General features: G+C 41.5%; 2 protein-coding genes across 2 annotated transcripts; one reads left to right on the forward strand and one right to left on the reverse strand.

The window, feature by feature from the left end:
• Nucleotides 1–1,920: 1,920 nt before the first annotated feature.
• On the forward strand, nt 1,921–9,724 carry LOC145412217 (innexin inx2-like). The gene is made up of 5 exons (XM_080282147.1): nt 1,921–2,366; nt 6,249–6,490; nt 6,691–6,912; nt 7,227–7,402; nt 7,796–9,724. Exons 1-5 carry the CDS (start codon nt 1,998–2,000, stop codon nt 7,873–7,875), a joined length of 1,089 nt encoding a protein of 362 aa, XP_080138273.1. The 5' UTR covers nt 1,921–1,997; the 3' UTR covers nt 7,876–9,724.
• A 4,451-nt stretch (nt 9,725–14,175) lies between these two features.
• On the reverse strand, nt 14,176–19,437 carry LOC145412119 (innexin inx3-like). Its single transcript, XM_080282043.1, has 7 exons — nt 19,304–19,437; nt 18,112–18,361; nt 17,722–17,813; nt 17,423–17,553; nt 17,011–17,155; nt 15,646–15,864; nt 14,176–14,549 (listed from the first exon to the last, which is right to left on the reverse strand). The coding sequence occupies exons 2-7, from the start codon at nt 18,359–18,361 to the stop codon at nt 14,226–14,228; spliced, it is 1,161 nt and encodes a 386-aa protein (XP_080138169.1). The 5' UTR covers nt 19,304–19,437; the 3' UTR covers nt 14,176–14,225.
• Nucleotides 19,438–24,339: the final 4,902 nt, after the last annotated feature.

The following is a 24,339-nucleotide window of genomic DNA, read 5'->3' on the forward strand; positions in this document are numbered from 1 at the left end:
TGTTTTTTGTTGGATAATACTCATCAAAATGGATACCACTAGTTCTGAAAGCGAAGTGGATACACCCGACCAGCCACAGAAACGACAAAGAAAGCCTGAGACATGGGCACAGAACATTAAAAAGAAAAAAAGAGACAGTGGGGAGGCCTACATTAGTAGAACGACCAAACAACAGGTTCCTGCTCGTGTTGTTGGTCCCCCTTGCCAATGTAGTGGAAAGTGTTTTGAGAAAGTTGGAAAAGAAAACATTCATCATATCTTTAATAATTTCTGGGGCATGCAAAGCCATGATGTGCAGTCACACTATATTCATAGTAGAGTGAAACTGAAGGAGGTAAAGCGTGGGCGAATGACGGGGAGGGAAAGTAGAAGGAAGGCAACAAGAGAATATTCTGTGTTTGTGAATAATGTGCCCATTGTTGTCTGCAAGCAAGCTTTTTTGAACATGCATTCTCTTTCGGATAAGCGGGTTAGGAATGTTCTAAAGAAGGCAGCAGAGTCAGGTACAGGAACTCTAACACCTGACCAAAGGGGGAGACATGCACCGAAACATAAGACAAGCGAGGAGGCAGAGAAGTTTGTGACTGAAACCATTAAATTGCTACCTACATGCAGCTTTTACTATTCAAGAGCAAAGAGCCCAAGAAGAATGTACGTGCCCCCGGGTTCGACTTTCACAGATGCCTACGAGGCCTATGTGCAGGATCTCAAGTCTAAAAACAAAGAAGACCTCATAGTGTCATCGTTTAAGTTCAGGGATATGTTGCGCCTTTACAACATTGGTGTGGCACCCGCTAAGTCTGACACTTGTAATTACTGCGACGAGTTTAAAGTGAAGATGGATAAGCTTGTACCTGGCAAAGACGACGAGGAGATAACTCGACTTCAGCTGGAAAGAGTCCCCCACATTGCCCATGCAAAGGCCTCTCATGCCATTATGAAGACTTACAAAAAGGACCAAGACCCAACTGTTGCCGTCACTGCAATCGACCTGCAACAAACACTGGCCAAGCTGGATTAATTGATCCTACCGCTGAGTTTACTTATATCATTTCAACTATAAGAGAAGGCCCTTTGAATGGACACAAAGGCGGATTACACAAGAGTCCTTGTAGCATAGGCCTATTCATGGAGACTGCCTTCCATGCAGCTGAAGTAATGGCATTTTATAACCGTACGAGAATTGCTGGAAAACAAAAATACATCAAAGTTTACACTTCAGTAACTCAGCTTACGCCACTTGACCACACTGAAATTTGCTTAAACAAAACCGCAAAAATGCCCAGTGTTTCGTGTAGTGATGGTAGTGTTTTTTATTTTTTATTTTTTTTTCTCAAACTTTGGATTTCATAAACCTTGCTGAGGATTCGTTTCTGATGTTGCATTCAAGTTATCGAGAAAAACACTGGCAGAGACACTATCTTGGCGGCAACTCCCACTATCTAATCACATCAGCGTTGCCATAACTTTGGGTTGCCTGTTACACTTATCTCGAGTCAAATCAAAACAAGATAGACATATTAAGTTTAAAATAATATTCATCATGTAAAAGCAGGACAAAATAAGCTATGGCATATATGATACGTCAAAGATGCATTTATGCATGTTGCAAATAATGCATCGGAAACTTTTGACCCCTTTTTACCCAGCGCTGACCACCTCCAGACAAGCACATGCTTATTCAGTCATTACTTTACTCTTGGCGGGAAGATAATTACATGGCTAAATCCCTGCACTCAAATGACGTATGTAAAAATCATTTTGGTCTGATTCAGTGATATACAATAATTATAATATTAGAATTGCCATATACCCTAAGTGGGCGTGGTAGCCAGCGATATCCCGGAACGGCCCTTGCGGGAGATGGCGCGAGGCTAGATGACGAGCATCGCGGGAGTGTTAGGTTAGCTGCTCTAAGGAGTGTTAGTGCTCCGTTGACTGTTGGTGTGAGGGGACAAGTAACTGGTGCTTCGACCTAATATTAACGAACCGCCAAAATGTATGATGTGTTCGGCTCAATACGGAGTCTATTAAAGATAGACTCCGTAAGCATTGACAACAACATATTCCGGTTACATTACAAGGGCACTATGTTCATTTTGGTGGCCTTTAGTCTACTGATCACTCAGAAACAGTACTTTGGTGACCCCATCGACTGCATCGTGGAGGGCGTGGACGCCGGCATCATGGACACTTACTGTTGGATCCACTCGACATTCACCATCCCTGCACTAACTGGGGGTGTCGTAGGCGAGGAAATCCCACATCCTGGCATCGCGAATCCAAGTCTGCACGGGCCCGATGATCAGTATGAAGTAAAGCACCACAAATACTATCAGTGGGTCACGCTCTTCCTCTACCTTCAGGTGTGTATTCATGCACATATTTGGAATTGTGATGGTGACAGAGGGCGGAGGTGTAAGATGTGATTACTGGTGTACTGCAGTGCGATCAGCTTGGGCCCAGGAATTCACTGTAGAGTATATGGAACACTTTAACATTTGATCTGATTAGAATAGTCACTCGTCCGCGTTCTATTATGAAGTGCCAGCATAACGTCCCATCGCAAGGATCAGAACGCCCCCAAATTTGATCGAAATGTCACATAGTTTATGCGTGTGAATTCAGTATTTGGAGCATCGGAGTGTGGATGTTGAGCTCGGTGGTACCTTTGGAATACTATATTCAGTTAGAGACAGTCAGTTCTAGTAATTTACCAGCGAACCTTTTCGAGTTGTCAGTTCAAAGTTACCTTGTCAGCCATAAAAATCTAATGTACCTTAGTATATCTTATTTAAAGAAAAGTAGTGCGCTCCATCCGGTAGCCGACTGGAAGCCTACCGGAACAATTCAGTGGAGCCTATATTCGTCACCTACCGTAGGGTCTTAAGTGTTTTTGAATGCGTAGTAGTAATTTCTTTTGGTTTGTTAGCAGGACATAAGAACATAAAAGAGGATAACTGCAGTAGGCTGGTTGGACCATGCTAGGCAGCTCCTAGAAAAGTAACTGAGATTAGAATAGCACTTAGCTCAATGTATCGTAGTCATTCCGCATCGGAGTGGCAGATAATCTGCAGTATGTATAGTCATGTATTTGGTATAACTTGAATTCCCAAGTTTCTCCCTGAAGTGGGGAGGTAACCATAATAAAATAGTAATTTTCCCAAACGTACTTGCTAGTCCACTCTCAGCTTAATAGTGTGGTTGTGTGGGTGTAACAATCAGTTGTTTCGTTTGGCATAGGTGGAGGAAGCGCCGCCCATCATTGTGTTGAATCGAAAATACTGTACAATTACGGAAATCACCAGACTTTCGCCGCTACCTAATTTGGGAGTACAATGGAAAAAAGCGTAGTTACTCGGTTAGTTAAATAGGCCCTCCTCACCAGTCTCAGCCGTAAGACCAACGAAGCGCAGCCGTATTTTTTCCAGTATTTTTTTTTTTCTAATTAGTTACAGGTATATAGCCTGTAAGGCTAGATAAATTAATATTAATGGTCGCCAGTCAGCAAGTCCACAAAGCTGACTCCTTTATTAAAAAGTAAAGGTAGCTAGTGATAGTGAAGAGAAATCTTTGAAGTATAAAAATTACTGCAAATACGGACGTAAAATGTGGGTAATTACAGCATAACCGAATCATTTATCACCATGGCATTATACATAGCGGTAGTCGACTTTGTTACCATCCTTGTGATCAGACCTCAAGACCTGTTGGCAGTTTTAGCCCAGTCTGCATCTACTGTAGAGTTAATAGGCATCTGGATTAGGCGACTTTTTTTTTGGGGGGGGGGGGACTGTGCTTTCCTTGTCAGTTTCTTATCGTAGAGTGCCACCGGTGTGTTTGTTATGGTCTGTTACGTCGTCGATTAGGAATATTTACCTCCACACCTCTATTGTTCCAAATATTTCAACCATTAATTATTGCGCTGTTATATTATTCCCCCCCTTTCCCCCGCTGAGTGTATCAGTAGCCTATGTGGTGGTTCATTCCATTCGTAACTACTTTCATTCCTTTTCAGCCTTTCTTCGCTGACTCGTACCAGTAAGCATTTTTTTTTTTTCTGCACAGATTTTCATATCGTTACCGTATATGGTAATGTTTCATTGCTTCATGATGTTCACACTGCTAATATCGATTAAATTCTAGTCTGATAAAGGAAGTTTCTCCATCGTTTTACGTTCTGAGGGTTAGTGAAAAGTTGGTGCCTTTCAGTAGTGGTGGTAGTAATACTAGTAGTAGTACCGTAGTTGTAGTACTACTACTTAAATTTGCTACCCAGTACAATTGTATTAATCAGAAGTTATTAATTTTCAATTCATGTAACTCCTATGAATAGATTTGTCTAGCGTTAAGTGGAAGAGAGTGATAGCTGTCCTGACCTTGAGATAGGTAGTGGTAATTACGGTAGTATTAGTAATCAGGCTCTGTCACTGCCTATTAAGCCAAATAAATCCGGGTGAGGTTGAAATACAGTGAGAGCAGACTAGCTTAATACAGGAACATGTACCGGTGTTAATCTTTTACATGTGTGTAATGCGTTTAACTTCAGCACCTGAAGGCGTCGTATGTTTATATTCTTGCTGCCACCAGACGATTTTTGTTCATTTTAGGAGGCTTGTCAGACGAGGGGATATACTCGTATATACTTAACAGTATGCACTTCATCTTACCCGAAGTGATCTCACGAAACTGAATTAAATCGTCTGTTCTGTTGACAGGTTAAAACGTACCGGGTATTTGTACCAGTTATTGGTAAATGTACATATATTCCAGAGTAATATGTTAAATACCTAGTTCTGGCCACTTCAGTTAGGTGTGTTAACGGTATGGCCGTTTTACCAGATAACATGAAAATTGATATTGAGTGCTTATAAGAACACAGTTAGATGCAGCTTAAAATAAACTCACCGTGAGGCCAGTTTGGTGTCGCGAAAGTACACAGTAGGAACACAGCCTTAGACAGTCGATTTATTGGATTATGGTATACTACGTGGGATCGTGCTACCTACCCACTGCATTGTTCTGAAATAATTGGCTTCTGTTCTTTTCCTCATTAGAGTACATTGGCTTACCGGTATGCATTTATGCATCACATTTCCTCCTTTTGCACTTTCCTAGAAAATCTTTTTTTTTTTTTTTTTTTTTTTTTTTTTTTTTTTTTTTTTTTTTTTTTTTTGCGTGGTGTTCCTTCTGACTTTTTCCTGCTGGCTTCGGCTGGAGGGTTTGGAGGGCGGGGGAAAGCCTTTTTCTTTAATATCCTTGTCTCATTCTAGTAGTTTTGCTTCTCTTGTAGGAGCTGTCTTGCATGGGCCAACTGACGTACTGCATTTATCCTCTTTTCCAATATTCTTATTCAAGGTAGCGTATATACTGGATAGGTTATTGTGACTTCATTTACTGGGGCACCTTTTACGTACAACACTATTTTTAATGATGTCACTGCTGATGAATTATTGCTGGATCTACCGGCAGTATAAAAAAAAAAAAAAAATCACAAATAAATTAGCTACAGAGGAAAATATATCGTAGTGGATAGACTGCACTGACCTGTCACATCATTATACCAGCAGCGAAGCTGTTTAGCAATTTAATCCAATCCACCGAATCTGCTAGGGTACAATCTCTTGATATCAGTACCGGTACCATAGATTATTGGACTGTGTGGAGTTAGGCGTAGCTATAGAGTTCAGTGTTTACGTGAGGCATGAAATACGCAATACTGTACGTGTATGGGCAACGCACAACTCTGTGGATTACCATACTCCGACAGGAAATTTGTCGTGTGTACTGTATACGGATATATTGCGTTTTTATTACTAATTTAGAAGGTACGGTACCGGTACCGGTACAATTATTTGGTAGAAGGTAGGCTATTATTTCAACAGGTTACCTTACATACATGCATGACTGAGCTTTAGAGTTTAATTCTTATTATTTTTTTTTTTTACCAAAGTTGATTAAATCAGTGTAGTCACTTATTAGACTTGTTTATCGTAAGCTATGTACGGTACCGTACCGGTATGTAGCCTAGCTGTAGCTGTGTGTAATATATATATAGAGACACTGTGTATATATATATATATATATATATATATATATATATATATATATATATATATATAAACAAAGTAGCTAAAAGTTGCCTTAGTTTCATCAGAATTAATACAAATCCTTATACGATATATAATTGCTTTGACCTTGTATACATACTGTATATACGGTAGGCTGATTTTTATTTTTATTGGCAGGCAATCCTGTTCTATGTGCCCCGCTACTTGTGGAAAATATGGGAAGGCGGAAAGGTGAAGATGTTGGTGATGCAGCTGAATGCACCCATCCTGGATGATGATGTGAAAAGGGAACGCAAAGCCATGCTGGTTGATTACTTCGTTGTTAACCTCCATAATCACAACTTCTATGCATTCAGATTCTTCCTCTGTGAAGTCCTCAACTTTGTAAATGTCATCGGTCAGATCTATTTCACTGACAGGTAACTTTTGATTTTCTCCCTCCTGTAGTAGTAAGGAATTTGTATATTAGTCACTCTGAAGAAAGTGTTTATAGAGTACTGGTATTCAGTATTAATTTTGTACTTGACTAACCTAGTTTGCCACTCTCATTGAAAATATCCTTCACTGATATTACGTTTGTTGTACTATACTTTTTTATTTTTTTTTATTTTTTTTAAAGATTCCTGGGTTACGAGTTCACCACTTACGGAACTCGAGTGTTAGCCTTCAGTGAGCAAGAGTTTGAAACTCGTCACGACCCCATGGATGAGGTGTTCCCCAAGGTCGCAAAGTGTACTTTCCACAAGTACGGAGCTTCAGGAACAGTGGAGAGGCATGATGGTCTATGTGTATTGCCCCTCAACATCTTGAATGAGAAAATCTATATCATCCTTTGGTTCTGGTGAGTTACGGAGCACTAGGTTCAGTGCTACACGTAGTACTTCTTGATTTAATTACTGGTAAATTTCTGTACCTTATGTGTGATAACTTAAAGCAATTAGTATCTTACCATTTAGAGTAGAAAACTTATTGTACCCTAATGGTTACATACCCAGCTTGGTGTTGAGATGATTGTGCCCAGGTGAACGTCCTGTACTGTACGACAATTATGTGGTTCGGTTATATTTACCAGGGTGCAGTAGTAAGTGAAAAATGTGTACTACTAAAGATGTGTTTGGGGAACAAGTAGACTACTGTTGTTAATTCTGTGCACAGGTTTATCATCGTAGCAGTCATCTCTGGGGTGGGTCTGCTGTACCGCCTGGCCACCTTCACTCCAGCTTTTCGACAGATCCTGCTAAGGACTCGTTCCCGCCTGGCGTCCTCAGATAATGTGGAAGCTATTTCTCGAAAGTGCCAGATTGGAGACTGGTTTGTTCTGTATCAGTTAGGTGAGTCTACTATTAATTTGTAGCCAAACCTTTAAAATGTACGAGTAATAGTAGCTATTTGTTGAAGACTTGACAACCAGTTTCACATATAGGGAAGGCATTCACTTAGCCTCTTTTTTTTTTTTTTTCCTCAAAGAAATTGGTGTGCTTTATATTTCCCCAGAACTGTGTGTGTGTTTGTTTGTGTGTGTGTGTGTGTGTGTGTGTGTGTGTGTGAAGAGAGAATGAAATTGCCAAGCTAATGACCATGTATCACATATTTGCTGCCAACTAGTGGAATGTGTAGGACCTAGGAAATCCGTAGGACAGGGTTCAATAAAAAGGAACCATGGTTTGATATTTTGAAATATTGGTATGTAGAAGTGTACTGATTATATCATTTTTGTGTTACAGCTAAGAACATGGATCCCTTGATTTACAAGGAATTCATCACTGATCTAGCCAACAAGCTTCAAGGGAAGGGACCTGTCTAAGCAGTATCAACTTTTGTCGTTGGCTTCCCACTCACACACCCCTGGAGAGCCATGATTGGGGACCTGCCATGGGTGGAACTACTCCTGTGTGTTTAATAATGATATTTTTGCATTGTATTTATTTTTCGTTTGTAGTTACTCTACTTTTGAGAAGAGACATTTCTGGTAATGTAGTGATACTGAGGTGCTAGTAAGTGGAGGCTTCAAATTTGAGAAACAGAAATTAATGGTAATTTATAAGGATAGTCAGATCAGAGAACCTTCTGCAGGTAAGGAGTTATGACATGGTGCATAGGTATACACAAGTCTCTTCATACAGTATTTGCTGGTGCCTGTATTATTTGGGAATGTATGAGTTCAAAATTTTGTTAAATCCAAATATTTGGTAAGCCTGCACAAAGCATTTAAGCTCAAGAACTGGATATTATTTTCTTGTGCAGAGTACTGTAAGTAGATATGGTCAGTGAATGGATAAGGAATTGAGGTGTGGAAGTTGATGAGGTTAGGGAACTGACAATGGATTGAGCTGGTTGGAAGAATTTTGTATATTTGTGAAGGGTTTGGTGCCCCTGGTTTTCCGCGGTTACGTGATTGTTGTCGGAATGACCAGCTGATACTTAATGTCAAGCGCGTAAATGTGAATGTTTATACCTGTGAGGCTGTGTCCAGGGGCTTGATTGGTGAAAAAATGAGTGTGTGGCCCATTTAGCTGGGCAGACTTTTGATAATCCTCCTTCTCAGTTTTTTTTCCTTGCTCTCTGAATCTTACCTCACCCAATCTTGGGGGAAAAAGGTTGAGATGATGATGTGCTGAATTGACCAAGGACAATTTACAGTGCAGTACATTAAGTGTTTACTTTCATGTATGTCTTCCACCTTCACAGTTACAGAATGCATTTTGCATAGATTGGCCTGTGAAAGTCCTGAATGTTTGACTCTTGTCAGTTTGCCATACGTCAGAACTCTGTGATGACGGTTGATGTATAAATTGATCACTAGCCAGCTTGGCGAGAGGGTTACCCATATGACACAATGAGTTTTGTATAGATGGAAGTATTTACTCACTACAAGCCATATATGGATAACTCTCAGGCTGAATTGGTTAGTGCAGTGAACAGCCATGAGTGAAAATTCACGAACACTTCATTGTTGGCTGTGGCAAAGGAAGTTGTTATATTAACTATTTAAATGTGATAGTAATATGAAGCACACAACAAAAGAGCGCAAGAATGAATGATGCTTAGTTATGTGGGTCGAGAGAAGAAAGGCAGGGCACAGTACAGCGCTGGCAGAGATTGTTGGTGAAATTTTGCTCATGGCTGTACACTGCAGTGATACTCTGGCATTGGGTTCAACTCCCATGAAGTCACCTGATGATTGTCTGCTTATGGCCTTGTTACAAAGTAAATTTGTTCACACTAAGAGCATAATCAGGATTGCCATGAAGCCAGTCTAGTCATCAGCTCTTTCATTCCTGAAGGGGAGAGTTCCTGTTTCCCAGTTTTGCTGGTGTAAGGGACCAAGTAATGTGGTATTTAGAAGATAACCGAAGTATTTTTGTACTCATTTTGATAGATATTATCGTAGTAACTTCCAGAGGTATAGAGGACAATGAAGACCTGTAGACCTCAGTATTAGGTTTTTGACTTCGAGGATTTTTACTGATAGCCTACTTATTGGACGCATGTAAATTATGTTTTTAGATGATTGTTTAAGAGAATGTGTGTTCAACAGCTAATCGAAGACAATATGAACTGAGCAGCTACGCGTGTTGTGGTTGCGTGTGCCTTATATTAGGGACCTTGTTAATGTATATGTGTATGAATGAAAAAATAAACTTAGATCGTCATCCATAATTATTTTTCCTCTCTAATTTGTTGTTGTTGCTTAATCTTAATATATCTGGCCAAGCAGACCCATTAGCCACAAATAAGCAACTGCTTCTGTGGGGCAGTTCCACAGGTATAGTACAGTTACTACAGTACATACCTTACATCCTGTAGGGAACTGGTATCCACTTATGAACAGCACCTCATTAGGGTCATTCCCCACAGCAAGGTGCAAGAAAATGTGAGGTGGTTTGGGTCCTGAGTGGATGTCATTGCAGTTTCACTCCACCCTGTGTACACAATGCTATCACATGATGGCTCCTTGGCAGTGCCTTAAATTTTGTGAGTAGTTCTTGATGGATTTGGGTTGTATAATATCTAATATACAAATTAGCTAAATGAATTTTTTTTTTTTTTTTTTTTAAATAGCCTACATGCTTTTGCCCTGTGGGGTTTAACAGGTAGTGTTGATAGTATTGGTTATTATGCACCAGGTAAGTGAAGGAGGTAGGGTGAGAATGTGATGAAACTGTGTGTGATCAACGGCAAGGGTAAAAGGGTTCTACTTTATACAAAGGTTTTCTTTGCCCCTGTGTAGAGTACAACCCTCAGGTGTGGGGAGGCTTCCCTCATACAGCTCTTATCAAGGTGAATCAAGGGTTGTTCGTCTCTTCCTCTTACTGGCTCCCTTCAATCTGTACGCCGCGCTGATGCATTTTTAGGCCTATCTCATTTCTATCGCTACTTCAGTGGTCATATCTCCTCTGAACTGTCTGCTTGCATCTCTCCACCACTACAGCAGGCCCGCAGCATCCGTCTATCAACAGTCTCATCCTTTTTTTGTCCAATTCTCTAATGCAAGAGTTGACTGTTACTTCCAGTCCTTCATTTGTGCAACAGGTCAACTCTGGAATTGTCTTCCTCTGTATTTCCTACTGTCTTTGACCTCCAGTCTTTCAAACGCAGTATAATCAGGCATCTGGAAATGAACATAGCTTGATTTTTTTTTTTTTTTTTGAACAATCTTGCGGGCTTCTGGCCTTTGGTTCCCTCTTCCTTGCATAAAAAGAAAAAAGCTTTTTACTTTTTCACGTGTGACTATACTGAATACCTGTCTTGTAATAAAAGTGCAAAAAGTTTCAATATCTATTACAAAACGATGCCCTGAAACGGCTTATTCTAGACACATGAACATTTGATCGAGAGAAAACAGGAAAAGTACTTTTAATGTTGATTCGGGACTTAGCATAAATATTTCCGGTAATTTCCCAGTTCAGCAGAGCCACTGTCTACAGTCCTCTTCAATAATAAAGTGTAGTGTATAAGAGTGTTCATTGAAGAGCAGCTACATTTTATATATACATTGAGGCATTAGTCAGGAAAACGACTGATCAGATGATATTAGATGCTCTTTCCTCCAAGAGAAATTGTTAACACGCTTCACGGAATGTACAGCATCACTTCTTGTGATGTGAAGTTAATGACTATTATCATAATTCCTTTCGTTAAAGGATTTCCCGCCAAAACATGAGATTCGTTCATGTGTATGTTGATGTAGGTTTAAAGAGCATCGAATCCAATTCACAGTCTTTGAGATCGACTTAGGCTAGGTAAATCGGATATACAACGATGCGTATTTGTTTATTCAGACCGCCATGCTTGAGTAATCGTATCATTTATAAAAATTCAGTTCAAACTTCATTGGAGGGTGAAGGCTTTTGGAGGACTGCTTGTCACTTGAGTTGATACACACTGAAAATCCAATGAACTTGAAGCACATAGTTACTGTAGACTGTAGATCATGGTTTAGTGCAATATACTGATGTTAATGAACTCCAGCAACAAATTTAGGTGTGGTGCGAACATTATTCGGGTGTAAGTTCATCGGAACGTGACGCGCTGTCGGTGTCAAAATACGACTTTTGTTGGAATCTGGTTCGTGAAATAGCATTTATCGACGAACCAAAAATAACACGTGCAACAGGTACCAGAAATTTATATTAACATGAACAGTGGTGGATTAGTGGTTCTGCAGAGAAGTAGCAATGTTATGTCAAGATGTCAGTGAGTTAGGATGGCGTGGGAAAGTTATAGTCGAAGTGAGAATAGGTAAACAAACTATCCGAGGACGCTTAATCAGGACAGTGGATTATTTGTGGAACCGATAGAAGACAAGTGTGAATAACAGTGGAACCGCGAGACGAGAAGACATTGGAGCATGTAAAGAGTGGGTATACCAGAACATGTACATGGTAAGAGATGGTTTGTCCGCACGCAAGAATCCCAGTGATCGGGGTAACCACCACAATACAGGACAGTGAACATTTCCCAGAACATTTTCGATACCGCAGCTAGATCACACATTCAGACAGTGAGACAAATGTTTTTTACTTGCTATTTAAGCTGAAGTGGAACTACTCAACGACGGCGACCTCCCCCATCCTTCCTCTCCATTGCTGGGCGCTTGTGCTCTCCACAGTATTGAAGGTAAAGTGCTTATCACGCCAAATCTTATCTAACCTAACAGTCTAACCTAACCAAAAGTGAACCAAACGACAAAGAAACGGAGCAACATGTAAACAAACGGCAAAGTCATTGGGAACTTGACCAGTCCAGCCGAACATTAAATAAAATCGGGAAATATAATTTTAAAATCGACCCAGCAGTGTACGTTGTCTTTTATTTGTTATATTCATACATATGTAGCATCCCTGCAAACTAATTTCCAGTTGTGGGAAGAGGTGACGATGCTTACTCGAAAATTCAATAACTTCCTCGATTTGTTTACTTCCCACACCCGTGTGCCAAACCGCACATGACCACTCTCCCTCTGCAGACAATACCGCCGCCATCCCTAATCGCAGATAGCATCATTTGTTTTATCCGCATTTACTCTCAAATCCTTGTACCCCATTTCGTTCTCCACTTCCTAATTCTTTCCTCCACCTCCCTTACATTCTCTGCAGTCAGCACCAAGTCATTAGTATACAACATCTCCGATGGGAGTCTATTTCTGAGGTCAAGTAAGAGAGCTTCAAGCACCATGTCAGACGATAAAGGGCTCAAGACTGACCCTTGATGCTGATGCATGATGCATGCCAACATTCATGGCTTAAGTTCATTGTAAATTTGTAATGCCACAGTCAATTCGAGTGTCCTTTCTGGGGATATCTGACGGATGTGAAAACTTGCAGCTTAATTATATGGTTGTTCAGCCTACTTCCTTTTTCCCTTTACCGTTCTTTTATTATTATTGCGCTAGCGTGCGATGGGTGAAATGTTGTGCCTAGCGTGTGTCCTTCTATCTGTCTGTTAGTGTAGGGTCAAAATAACAAGCTTTTATCCGATTTTGACACCACACCAACCGAGGACACGGCCGCCCACGGAGAAATCATCGCAGGGTTTCAGGGAGAAGCAAAACGAGCCATCAGACAACGAGAAAGCATTGCAAAAGATATGATGCAGGACTTAGAGTCTTTATAGGTTATTATTATTTTAATTATGTTACAGTAGATGGGGGGACTCGCAACTGAGATACCCATCCCCCTTGATCCGTTGAGGCTAATAAAAAACGCCAGGAAAATGGCCTGTTTGTGGATTTTCATATGCCGAGTATTGTGTGTGCGTAGCGGGGGTAGGGTGGGGTGGAGCGGTGGGGGGTGGTAATGTAATTTATCGTCTCATGTCACCGCACCAGATGTACGGTACTCAATCTGATCAGTTAACATCTGAAGCCAGATAATTACGATGTCTCATCTTTTATTGCCCTGTCAGGAGCTTATGGGTCCAGGCCTAGGCTGCTTCATTCCATTCCCTCATACTTCATCCTGTGTTCACTCAATTCTTGCTCCCCTCACTTCTCTGCCTTGCCTCCAGCTACTCCGCCATATCTGTCACTAGCATGCAGTATAATACCGGTAATAAATAGAATTAAACAAACATTTCTCGTTGTTAGGTTTGTTTTAGTGTTCAAGAGATGGTACCGGTATGGTTCGTAGGCCGCGTAACGATCACTGGATTACAAAAAAAAGATGAGTTTTTCATTAAATGTGAAACAAACAAACAAACAAACAAAAAAAAAGCCTCAGATACATTCATTCTCCCCTCACCTGTGCTGGAGGAGGTACGAAGTTGCATGTAGCACCATTGCCGGGCAATGGGATTGCAACATACCTCCGCAAATATTAGTTATACATGTTATATATAACATTCGAAACCACAAATATTGACTTGCGGTCTCAGACCTAAAAACTGGAACTGTAAATCTCAAAAACCTGTCAACTAGTCATAAGAGCTTCTCGCAGTTGGTCTTTCGATCAACTGCACCTTTGATTTGGCGTTCTCCCCAGCGGCGACTACAGTAACGATATCGCCAAGGAAATAGGGAAATCCAAGAGGAAATTAGTCGCGGATTTTTAGTTACAGAACATTGAGAAGGAAAAGCTGAAGTAGAATTTAGAATTTACTCAGACACACTCGTTCTTCCCATATCAGATCCCTCACTCCGTCCCATTTATTAATTTACTGGATAATTGCATCTGGTTCATCAATATGGCGCTTGCGGGGTAATGTTTCCATATTCAGGGTGGGGTACATGGGTCGGTATGTGCCAATCGGTGGGGCACTCGGAGTCACTTCCTCAGCAACCTTGGTCACGCCCTCGAGTATATCTCTGAAGTTGACGGGGTCCAGGTTGCGGCCGATACTGTCCAATAAGCAGTAGTCACCCAACTGCATGTGACGTATCGCTTGTTCCAGTCTCAGAGGTGCTGCCATTTTGGCGCGGTGGCACAGCAGACGCAGACGGAGGTGTGAGCTGGAGAAGAGAGCCATGAACCACACCAGCTGAAAAAACACTGTGGGTTAGCCTATACACAGTACATCGTCCAACTTAACATGGCGGAGATTTTTGTTTGGCGAAAGGTAAATGATAAATTATCTGTGTAGGTTGTAGCTCGTCCTCCTTAAGAAATTTGAAGGAAAGGCTGTTGTTTTGTATGGCACTGCTTTCTTCTACACATTTTCATCTTACCCCATTTCTTCCATGCCTTTGCCTATATCACTGTCCACAGCCATGAGCAAAAATTCGCTGGCACGTCCCTGCCTGATGTGGTGATGAAAGGTGCTATCTGAAGTGTTTTTATGTGATAGTAATAAGAAATACACAACAGAAGAGGAATGAGAAATATGTAAGGGAGGACATAATGCAGGCAGAGGAATGTCGGCGATCTTTTGCTTTTGGTTGTAGATTGCCATCATATAATCAGATAATCATCCACATTGTTCCCGCACAACTGCAAGTGTGGCCTACTAACACACTCCAATCATCCCGATATAGTCAAGGGAAAGAGTTCACCTAGTAGTTCCCTACGTCTGCCTCACATTTAGAGCATGATCGTCACTTAACTTCCTGGCGCATCATATCAGAGGAAATCATCCATGGACAGGTAAATGTACCAGCTTGGGATTATTAGCCAGTAGAGGAATGTGAGAAACTGAAGAGGTGAAGTGTCTGGCGAACTTTTGTCCCCGACCGTGCTAGCTTGTAATCAATCATGCTAATTTTAACTCTCATTCCAGTCTGTAGTTTATACAATTTGAATCAGCAAATGTATACTCGTATCGGCATACTTGTAGTGTATTTAACTTCGTCACTAACTTTTTTTTTTTTTATATTCCTACCACCAGTTGGTATCTTCAGACGTTTGGTAGTGAAAAGGTTATAAACGCTGCAGTAATCCCTTCAGCCTGAGAATGTATTTTCTAAGCAGAATAAAATCGTGTCTTGTTACCCAAAACAGAATTCAGATTATGTCCTCAGGTTGACAGCATTAAAAAAGAAGGAACAAAAGAATTAAACTTCTCATATGTCCTCTAGCTGATGCTCATGGCCTTTCCCCTGGCACACCAGACTATCCATTACATCATTCCCAGTTCTTACCTGCAGTGAGGAGACGATGGCCAGAATGATGAACCAGAACCACATGAAAATGAACACTTTCTCGTTAATGATGTTCTGTGGAAGGACGCACTGGGCGTCATGGACTTCCATAGTGCCGGAGGCGCCGTACATCCTGAAGGTGCACTTGGCCCTCCTGGGGAACATCTCGATCATGGGGTCCGTCCGAGTGTTGTCGTCCTGTCCCACCACGCTTAACACCTGCACCAGTTAGCAGAATGGTTGACTTTGATTTATGCTTTGGTAAAATAAGTAAATAAATAAATAAAGGTGGGAGAGGACTACACTGAAGAGTAATAAAGAATAGAGTAAGTGGGAATGACAGGATTAGGGTGAGGATGGGAGGAAAGTTGAGAATGTACTGGATAAGGATGAAGAAGGGTTGAAATATGGTGAGGGTAAGGGAGGGCAGGATAAGGATAAAGATGAGGGAGGAGAGGATAAGGGTGAGAATAAGGGAGGGCAGGAGAAGGGTAAGGATGAGGGAGGGCAGGATAAGAGAGAGGATGAAGAAGGGCGGGGTCAAAGTTAGGGAGAGTTAAGGGTGATCCATATACAGTAGGCTATAACGCTCCTCTGCCACTCTGCAAGGTAATTTCTTGCGGTTTACAGGTATGGCCCAGTCAGCATCAGTGTCTGTCTTGCTACATTTATGCATATCCTGGTCCCACTACCACACCCACGCCCTCCCCAGCAAACCGAAAATACGGCACCTCAAATTGTGTGTGATTCCTTCTTTACACTTTTGTCTTCAGTCATACGGCTATCTAATTCTTTACAACTGTCTGAAGGTAGCACAAAATTATCGTAGCAGTGGTAATTATAGTAGTAGCAGTGGTAATTATAGTAGTAGCAGTTGGTATCCCAGACTCATATGGATGTGAACTCAGTGGACGGCAGGATTAAGTTGCCATCTCCTGGAGACCACCATCCTCCTTTTCGGGGGGATAAGGGAGGAAGGTGAGGGACGCGTGTTTAGCCGGGCGTCTTCACCACTCAGTTATATAGGAGTCACCACATGAAGGCGTCGCTGTCCAGCACCAAAAACTAACGACATAATTGTAAAAAGTACGTATATACCGTGGGTTAGGAAGGGAGATCCGGATTAATATGAGGAGGAGAAGGAGGAAAAGATATAAACACCATGAGAGTGAAGGGAGATCGGATGATGGTGATGACGAAAAAATGCGCACATCATGAAACTGAAGGGCAATCTGAATGACGATGATTGTGATGAATATATACATGTTGAGCATAAAGGGGAATCTGAATGATGATGAAAATGATGATGATGAGAAAATATATACATCATGAAAACGAAACGAGGATAAATTACTAGATACCAACCCTGGTCCCGTAGTCCATAAAGAGGCCTCCTAAGAACCTGTCCAAGAGGAACATCTGGCCCACGACGTTGACCAGGTTGAGACTCTCGCAGACGACGTAACCCACCGAGTATTTTATGTTCATGCCCCACGACTCCTTCAGGTACCTGTGGGAATGACATTATGAAGCTCCTATGACTCACTCGGCCGGACAAAATCGCCTGGCGTTAGCTGGAATTGAGTAGCTAGTAGAGTTGGCCCGACCATGAACGTGTTAGCGGTGCCAGTATCATCCCCTGCAGCCAGAGCACTTTATCGTTTTTTTTTTTCTTTTTTTTTGTTAGGTGATTTTATGCACTTTGGATGAGTCTCTCTCTCTCTCTCTCTCTCTCTCTCTCTCTCTCTCTCTCTCACTCTTGTGGTCACGGCCTTACTTGACAACGTTCTCCTTCTTCTTGTCGGCCTCGTTGTCGAAGAGGCTCTTGTTGAGATCTTGTAGTAGAAGGTCCACCTTTTTGCCCTCCAAACTCTTCCAGATGAAGTGAGGCAGGTAGAAGAGGCAGGCCTGTGACGGGTAGCAGTGTGTAGGCAACGAGATATGAGAAAGAATGGGTCTGGGAAACATAGTGCAAATATGTACCGGTATATCAAGTTGAGTCACTTGTTGCACATACTGACATCTTGACCAGCATAACTGGTCCCTGTTTTATAATTCCCGAGACTTTTAACTGACCTGGAGGAAGAGGACCGCTGGCACCCACTGGTAGTAAGCGTAGACAGTCTTCTCGTGTGTCTTTGAGAACTGTATTCCTAAGCCGTCAGGACCTAGGGAACAGATCCAAAACTAGCTATATATATGTATACTGTATATATATAGGCTATGTATATATCTTTACCATAGTATTTCCATCGGAATGTAGGGACTCGAGGGCAGACTACAGTCGTCCAGAACATTAAGGAGACGCGTATGTCACCTATAGCATAATACTTCATAGAAAATTATCCAGTCACCTCCAAAAGTCAAGCCATGGTGCGTGAGACACGACTGTCTCCAAACCAAGTACCTTATACTAGAATCTTTATTACTGGTGACGTACGTGTATACAGTAGTTCAGTACAGTACCTGGTGAATCGATGGTAAACGTAGATGTAATCCAGCAGTATGTGTTGATAGGGTTAGGGGCGTCCGCAACTCCCACCATGCATTGCATCGGATCACCTACAAAGTCTGTTGCCATGATGATAACACCGGCGAGGAGGCAGAAGGCGGTGGTCCATTGGTAATGGAGACGGAAGGGCCAACTGTCCACGAAGGTGTGTGAATAGCGAACCTTGACCACACCAATCAGAGCACTCACCACCGCCAACACCATCTGTAGACACCATATCACACCAGTTAGTACAACAACACTCCTTGCGACACTAGTTACCACCACACCACACCACACCAGTCAGTACAGCACCACACCATACCACTCCAGGTACTACCACACCACACCACACTAGTCAGTACACCACACCACACTAGTCAGTACAACACCACACAGTACCACACCAGTCATTAACACTACACCACACCTCACCAGTCAGTAACAATACACCACACCAGTCAGTAACACCACACCACACCAGTCAGTAACACTACACCACACCAAACCAGTCAGTAACACTACACCACACCAAGCCAGTCAGTACCATACCACACAACAGTACACCACATCACACCACACAATCAGTACAGCAGCAGACCTCATCACACCAGTCACTGAAACACCACACCGTACCACACCATCTACTACAGCTACACTGTCCTCTACCCCGTTGTCCTCAGTTCAGCCATCAGTACATCTGGGGACCTGGATGTGAATTCGACTGTAGCGGGTTGTGTTCCGGGGGAAGAATGAGACGTAGCTAAATGATTATCTGGCTTTAGTGATCCTCGTGTTGTCGATAGGCGTCACCCTGAGCCTTCTACTACGTCACCCTAAGATTTACTCCATCTAGAGGTCATATATATATATATATACTGTATATAATTCTGGTTACTTGCAGGTGATTTTATTCGACTTAGGACAGACCTCTACTACAGTTCCTTCACAGTAAACATCAAAAGCTCCATCGACCCTCCTGTCTCTCTCACTCTTAGGTCGCTGAAAGTCAGTGAAGTGAATCCTCAGCAATCGACGCTGATAACACTGGTCTGTAGCTGAATAAAGTTATGGACAGGGATTAAATTAGAACCTTGAAATGAACGGGGATTATTCAACGGGACCATAAGTTCTTGCAAGCAGGGATAACTACTGAATCACACTTACCTTGCGTTTATTGTTGGCTCCTCAGGTGTGAAGTATTGCCGTGTGTCTATCCCTGTTGTGGGAAAGATTGCAAGGTATCTATCCTGTATCTATCCCGTAATGGCACTCTATGTCCCTGCTTTGTGTCAGCGGGGATGGCACTGGTCTGCTGGCCCTCCTGCGTCCGGTCTGGCCATCCCCACTATCCACTCTAATTACGTCACACAACCTGGAATTACTGTCGCTACTGAAAAACACTTACGCGTCGAACAGGTGGCCACATCCTTCGCCGATATTACCTGCTATCAGACAAAATATTTCTGGATAATTACCTTTCATCCATATTTCCAGGTAGATATTGAAACCAGAATATGTGTATATTATGAAGGAATTGGTGATTATATTCTTTCTAGCAATGAGGGCAGGAGTGACGTCATATCCTGAGACGTGACACACTCTCTCTCTCTCTCTCTCTCTCTCTCTCTCTCTCTCTCTCTCTCTCTCTCTCTCTCTCTCGTGTTTATTGTAGTAACGGTATACAATCACAGCAACCGCGTTCATGGAGTGACTATCACAGCCTTCTATAACTAGTAGGGTAATGTGGAATACGTCCACTGAAATTAAAACTCTGCTGTTAACATAATAAGCCTTATGGAGATACTGGAATGCAGTATTTCAACACAAAACGGATATGTGCTGTTGAATTCTTAAGTCCTTTGTACAGGGAATGGAACAGTGAGTAGGCTGTGACTATAATTTTTTTTACATTAACTTACTTGTAATTTGGTGTATGGACCATCTTTTTATTACCCATCCTCGACTCGGAGTGGCTCGGGGAGGGACGGGTATTGTTTTCACTCGGTTTGTGTGTTTGTTTGTTTGTATCTATCTGTCTGTCTGTCTGTCTGTCTGTCGGTTAAAAACTTGAAGCGAAAACTACTGGTGCGATTTTGACTAAAATTACAGGGATGATGGGCTATGACCCTCTGATCACCGGATTAAATTTTAGGCCAAATTGGACCAAGACCCAGTATGTAGGCCCAAAAACTGTTAACAAACGAGGACGGGTAAAAATCGTTTTTCCGCCATAACTCCTTTCAGATTCGTCATATCGACAGGAAACAAAACCTAAAGGTGCATCTTTCATATCTGCATCCTATAACATGCCTCATTACACCAGGGTTGTCAACCCCCACTTAGCGGTAGGGAGGTCAGCGTCAGGTGGATCGGGCCTAAAATTTCAAATGAACATGTAATCGTCAATTTTCACCTGATTTACTCCAAATTTGATGTGACATCTTTGACAAGATATCCTGTAATGTTTATACGTCAACACTAAAATGTCTGCGGGGGACGGGTTTGCTGTGCCTTGGCACCGCTTCTTGTTTAATTTGTTTTTCCTTCCCCTGTTCATCTTCTGTAAAAAAAAAAAAAAAAAAAAGAACAATACATATAGCTGAACGGCCTGAGATAACTTTCGTAACACCTCAAGTTCGGTGACATATTTCTCATTTTATTCTTGCTTTCTTCAGACAGATATATCTTAAGACAGTGTTTGTACTGCAGTAATTAAATGTAACCTTCATTAACCTCTTTACTACAGATGGTCCTCCATAAACTGCCATCAAATTGTTTGTTCAGTACCCAGAATATGAAATCCGTCATCGGACTGAAGGCGTTTGTAGTGGTCTGACTATAGTGACACTGAATTATTTCCACTATATCTACAAAGGTTGAGAGTTCAAGCCTCTGTGCCAGGAACTTCTGAAATCAACCGTACAGTCAGAGTCAAAAGTTTGTCTACAGTGCCACTGCCTCTACTTCATACTTAGCCTAAGGCAAATCCGTCACTGTTCACCCTCACTCGGCCAGTCTGAGAGAATTTCTAGGGGCAGAAACACATGCCAAGCTTCTCTCAGCTTTGACTCTGCCAACAGAGGAGAGTGGCAAATAGGAGAGTTAAAATGGTAGATGAACTTAACCTGTTGGCTTTGGTGAGTTTGTATTAGTTGAATGAAATCGTCCGTCGTAGGGTGGAATAAGAATCCGAATTTCTTTTTCCCCTTCGTAATAGTTAACGGTGTGTGTGTGTGTGTGTGTGTGTGTGTGTTAGGAATTTTAAAACACAGTTTGCAATCGATACTTTTATTGAGATTCAAAATATTTACACCATATGGTTGTTGTAGGTTATATATTATGTGACTAGCGGTTTGTCTCGGTGAGATGCTCCCGAGATTAACCTCATGAATACAATGATTTTTTTGGTTATTTATTCTTGCTACTACCAGACCATACCGTTTAATTAAGGAGAGACTTATAACTAGGCTATGGGAGTTAAATACAACATTCATCAGTCACTTCACTTCTAGAGCGCCATCCTGAATTTCAATAATAGTCTGGTGATAGAAGAATAGAGCAGACTATGTTGTCATCGTAGTCAGAGAATTTTCCCCTTCACTCCGATGACACACACACACACACACACACACACACACACACACACACACACACACACACACACACACACACACACCGTATGCGGTCTCCTGACGATTTTATTTAACGTTGGAAAGACCCCTCGTACTAAAGGGTTAATGGGGGCTACGTGCACCACCTCCAGTCCGAAAAGGCTCCATATCTAAATGAAATCGTCTTGAGGTAGCAGGGACAAAAGTCGTCTGACTGAAGGGGCTACAAAGTTTAAAGAACCGAGGAAAACATTTGAGTGAGGGGAAATGAGTCAGATCTTTCTTATCCTTTGGTGGTTGAGAAACAAATGCTTCGTCGCCATCTTACTTGGCCTTTTTCTTGACTGCTTGTAAAGTCGCCAAAAGTATCAGAACACAGGGAAGAATTTATTAGTCTCATATTTAGTGCTTGCTAGTGAGATACTACAATCACGGAGCGTCGAAGTTGTTCCGGAAATGTTGTATCTCCTCAGTAAACAACTTTCCCAGTGCTGTATACGCCAATGTGTTATTTTTTTTCTTTTCCTGGCTGTACGTTCATGTACTTTTTTTTTTTTTAATAGAAAAATGGGACAAAGAAAGAAAATACTTTTTAACTAATGGCCTTCCCTAGAACACAAAATGCCAAATTCAGTGTCCATACACATATAATGAGTGACAGTACAAGCTGTACCATACATGCGGGTCCAAACACTATAACAGGGCTATTCACTGTAGCATGGAGGCCGACTTTGAAATTGAACTTAGCAGAAGGAACATCTGTTTTATATTTTTGGGCTTTGAGCTAAGCTTTTATACATAGATAACTATAAAATCAACAAAAAACATTATAAATCTTCTTTTGATTGTTTGTATTTGTTTTACAGTCAAATGTCCAATTAAAAATGACTCGTGGGCCAGACTTCGCCAGCTGGCCACTAGTTGAATAGCCCTGCACTACAATAAAGCCTCACTGACCCGTACCATGTTATAATACCCACGACATGACCTCATCGCAGCCAGTATTGACTGAATAGAATAATGAGTCAAACAATACAAAGGAAGACAAAAAAGGATACAAGACAAGTGAAATCATGTGGAGGCCGTGCGTGTGTCAGTTGTATTTAACAGTGTTCTTGTGTTAATTTCATACGAACAGTGAACTGCACAGGTTTCAAGGCTGACATACTCAAAGAGAAAATTATGGAGAAAGCTGTTACTTCATGGTATGAGCGGAAAAAAAAAAAATGGGAAGGAAAAATATAAATGCTGCTGTAGGCATCGTTGCATGGAACAGTTGAGGTCCATGTTTCCGTTGTGTGTGTGTGTGTGTGTGTGTGTGTGTGTGTGTGTGTGTGTGTGTGTGTGTGTGTGTGTGTGTGTGTGTGTGTGTGTGTGTGTGTGTGTGTGTGTGTGTGTGTGTGTGTGTGTGTGTGTGTGTGTGTGTGTGTGTGTGAATTATGGATCTGTAGGGACCCCATCGAAAACTGAGCAAATAGCCTAACTGGAATGATTCGTCAAATATATACCGGTACACTATTAGTTATATTTTGCGTCCATTGCGTGGGAAGGAAGGTGAGTAGGTGAAGGGATAAGGTGAAAAGAAATGTGAAGCGCAATAAAAAGTTAAAAATACGAATGAGCAGGGAGCCTCCCGAAACCTGAGCATGTATTTTGGAATGATCTGTCAGGAAGTATAGAGTATACTGGATTCCGCCAACAGACTGATGAGTTTGACTAAATTTTCCTTAACCCCCTCAGTACGAAAAGTCATTCTCAAGGTGAATAAATCTCATCAAGGTAACAAAACAAACTAAACTAATACGTCATGCTTGCTTCGTCACTTACTTTAGGTGGTCCTTACTATACAGTCGAGTTTATATGTATTTATGTTAGTACGTTTTGGAAATATATATATATATATATATATATATATATATATATATATATATATATATATATATATATATATAGAGCCAATATGAACATTTTTACTGGATGTAGATGTGGTAAAATGTGCATTATTTCCAAAGACACTGTTGGCGTCATTATTTTGAAGGTCAGGACCACTGAGATCAGCTTATGGCTTCTAGGACAGTATTCTTTGTGGTATGGAGACTTCGTAGCGCCTGTTCCTAGCAGTTTATTGTGCATATTAAACTCTAACACTCTCTTGCACGTTATGTATATCGTTTTAATACTGAAATGAGATGCAGTAATGACATACAAGGCTATACTGAGGTGTAATGTGCAGAATAAATTGCTAGGGAAGAGATGTTACGAACTTTCCAAAGCCACTTAGAGAATAATCCTTAATTTCAGTTTCCACCTATCAGAATAGAGCAGTATTCCGCCACATCTATGCTGTTGGTGTTACCACTGAGAACTGTGTATAAAATGTCCTGCTTATCTCCTTATCTTGATTCGTGGGTTAGGTTTTGAATTTTCTGGTATAACTTAATGCCAATGTCACGTTGTCTTGACATTATCGGTTAGCTGTGGTTTGTTTCGTAAGGAGGAGGTGGTGGCCAGGTGGTAAATTACACCCTCAGCACCAGAACAGTGGCTTACATACATATAGAGTAATCTTCATCACCCTTGGATAATTTT

The sequence above is a fragment of the Coenobita brevimanus genome, chromosome 92 (assembly GCF_032717465.1).
Source record: "Coenobita brevimanus isolate Jiangsu-jjx chromosome 92, ASM3271746v2, whole genome shotgun sequence".
NCBI classification, from domain to species: Eukaryota; Metazoa; Arthropoda; class Malacostraca; order Decapoda; family Coenobitidae; genus Coenobita; species Coenobita brevimanus.

Coding starts and splice junctions, on each gene's coding strand:
- LOC145412217 (XM_080282147.1), top strand. CDS start 1,998: ATGTATGATGTGTTCGGCTCAATACGGAGTCTATTAAAGATAGACTCC. Junction 2,367..6,248: donor CGCTCTTCCTCTACCTTCAG/GTGTGTATTCAT, acceptor TTTTATTGGCAG/GCAATCCTGTTCTATGTGCC. Junction 7,403..7,795: donor GTTTGTTCTGTATCAGTTAG/GTGAGTCTACTA, acceptor TTTGTGTTACAG/CTAAGAACATGGATCCCTTG.
- LOC145412119 (XM_080282043.1), bottom strand. CDS start 18,361: ATGGTGTTGGCGGTGGTGAGTGCTCTGATTGGTGTGGTCAAGGTTCGC. Junction 17,554..17,721: donor CAGCGGTCCTCTTCCTCCAG/GTCAGTTAAAAG, acceptor TACCCGTCACAG/GCCTGCCTCTTCTACCTGCC. Junction 14,550..15,645: donor CCATCGTCTCCTCACTGCAG/GTAAGAACTGGG, acceptor GTGTTTTTTCAG/CTGGTGTGGTTCATGGCTCT.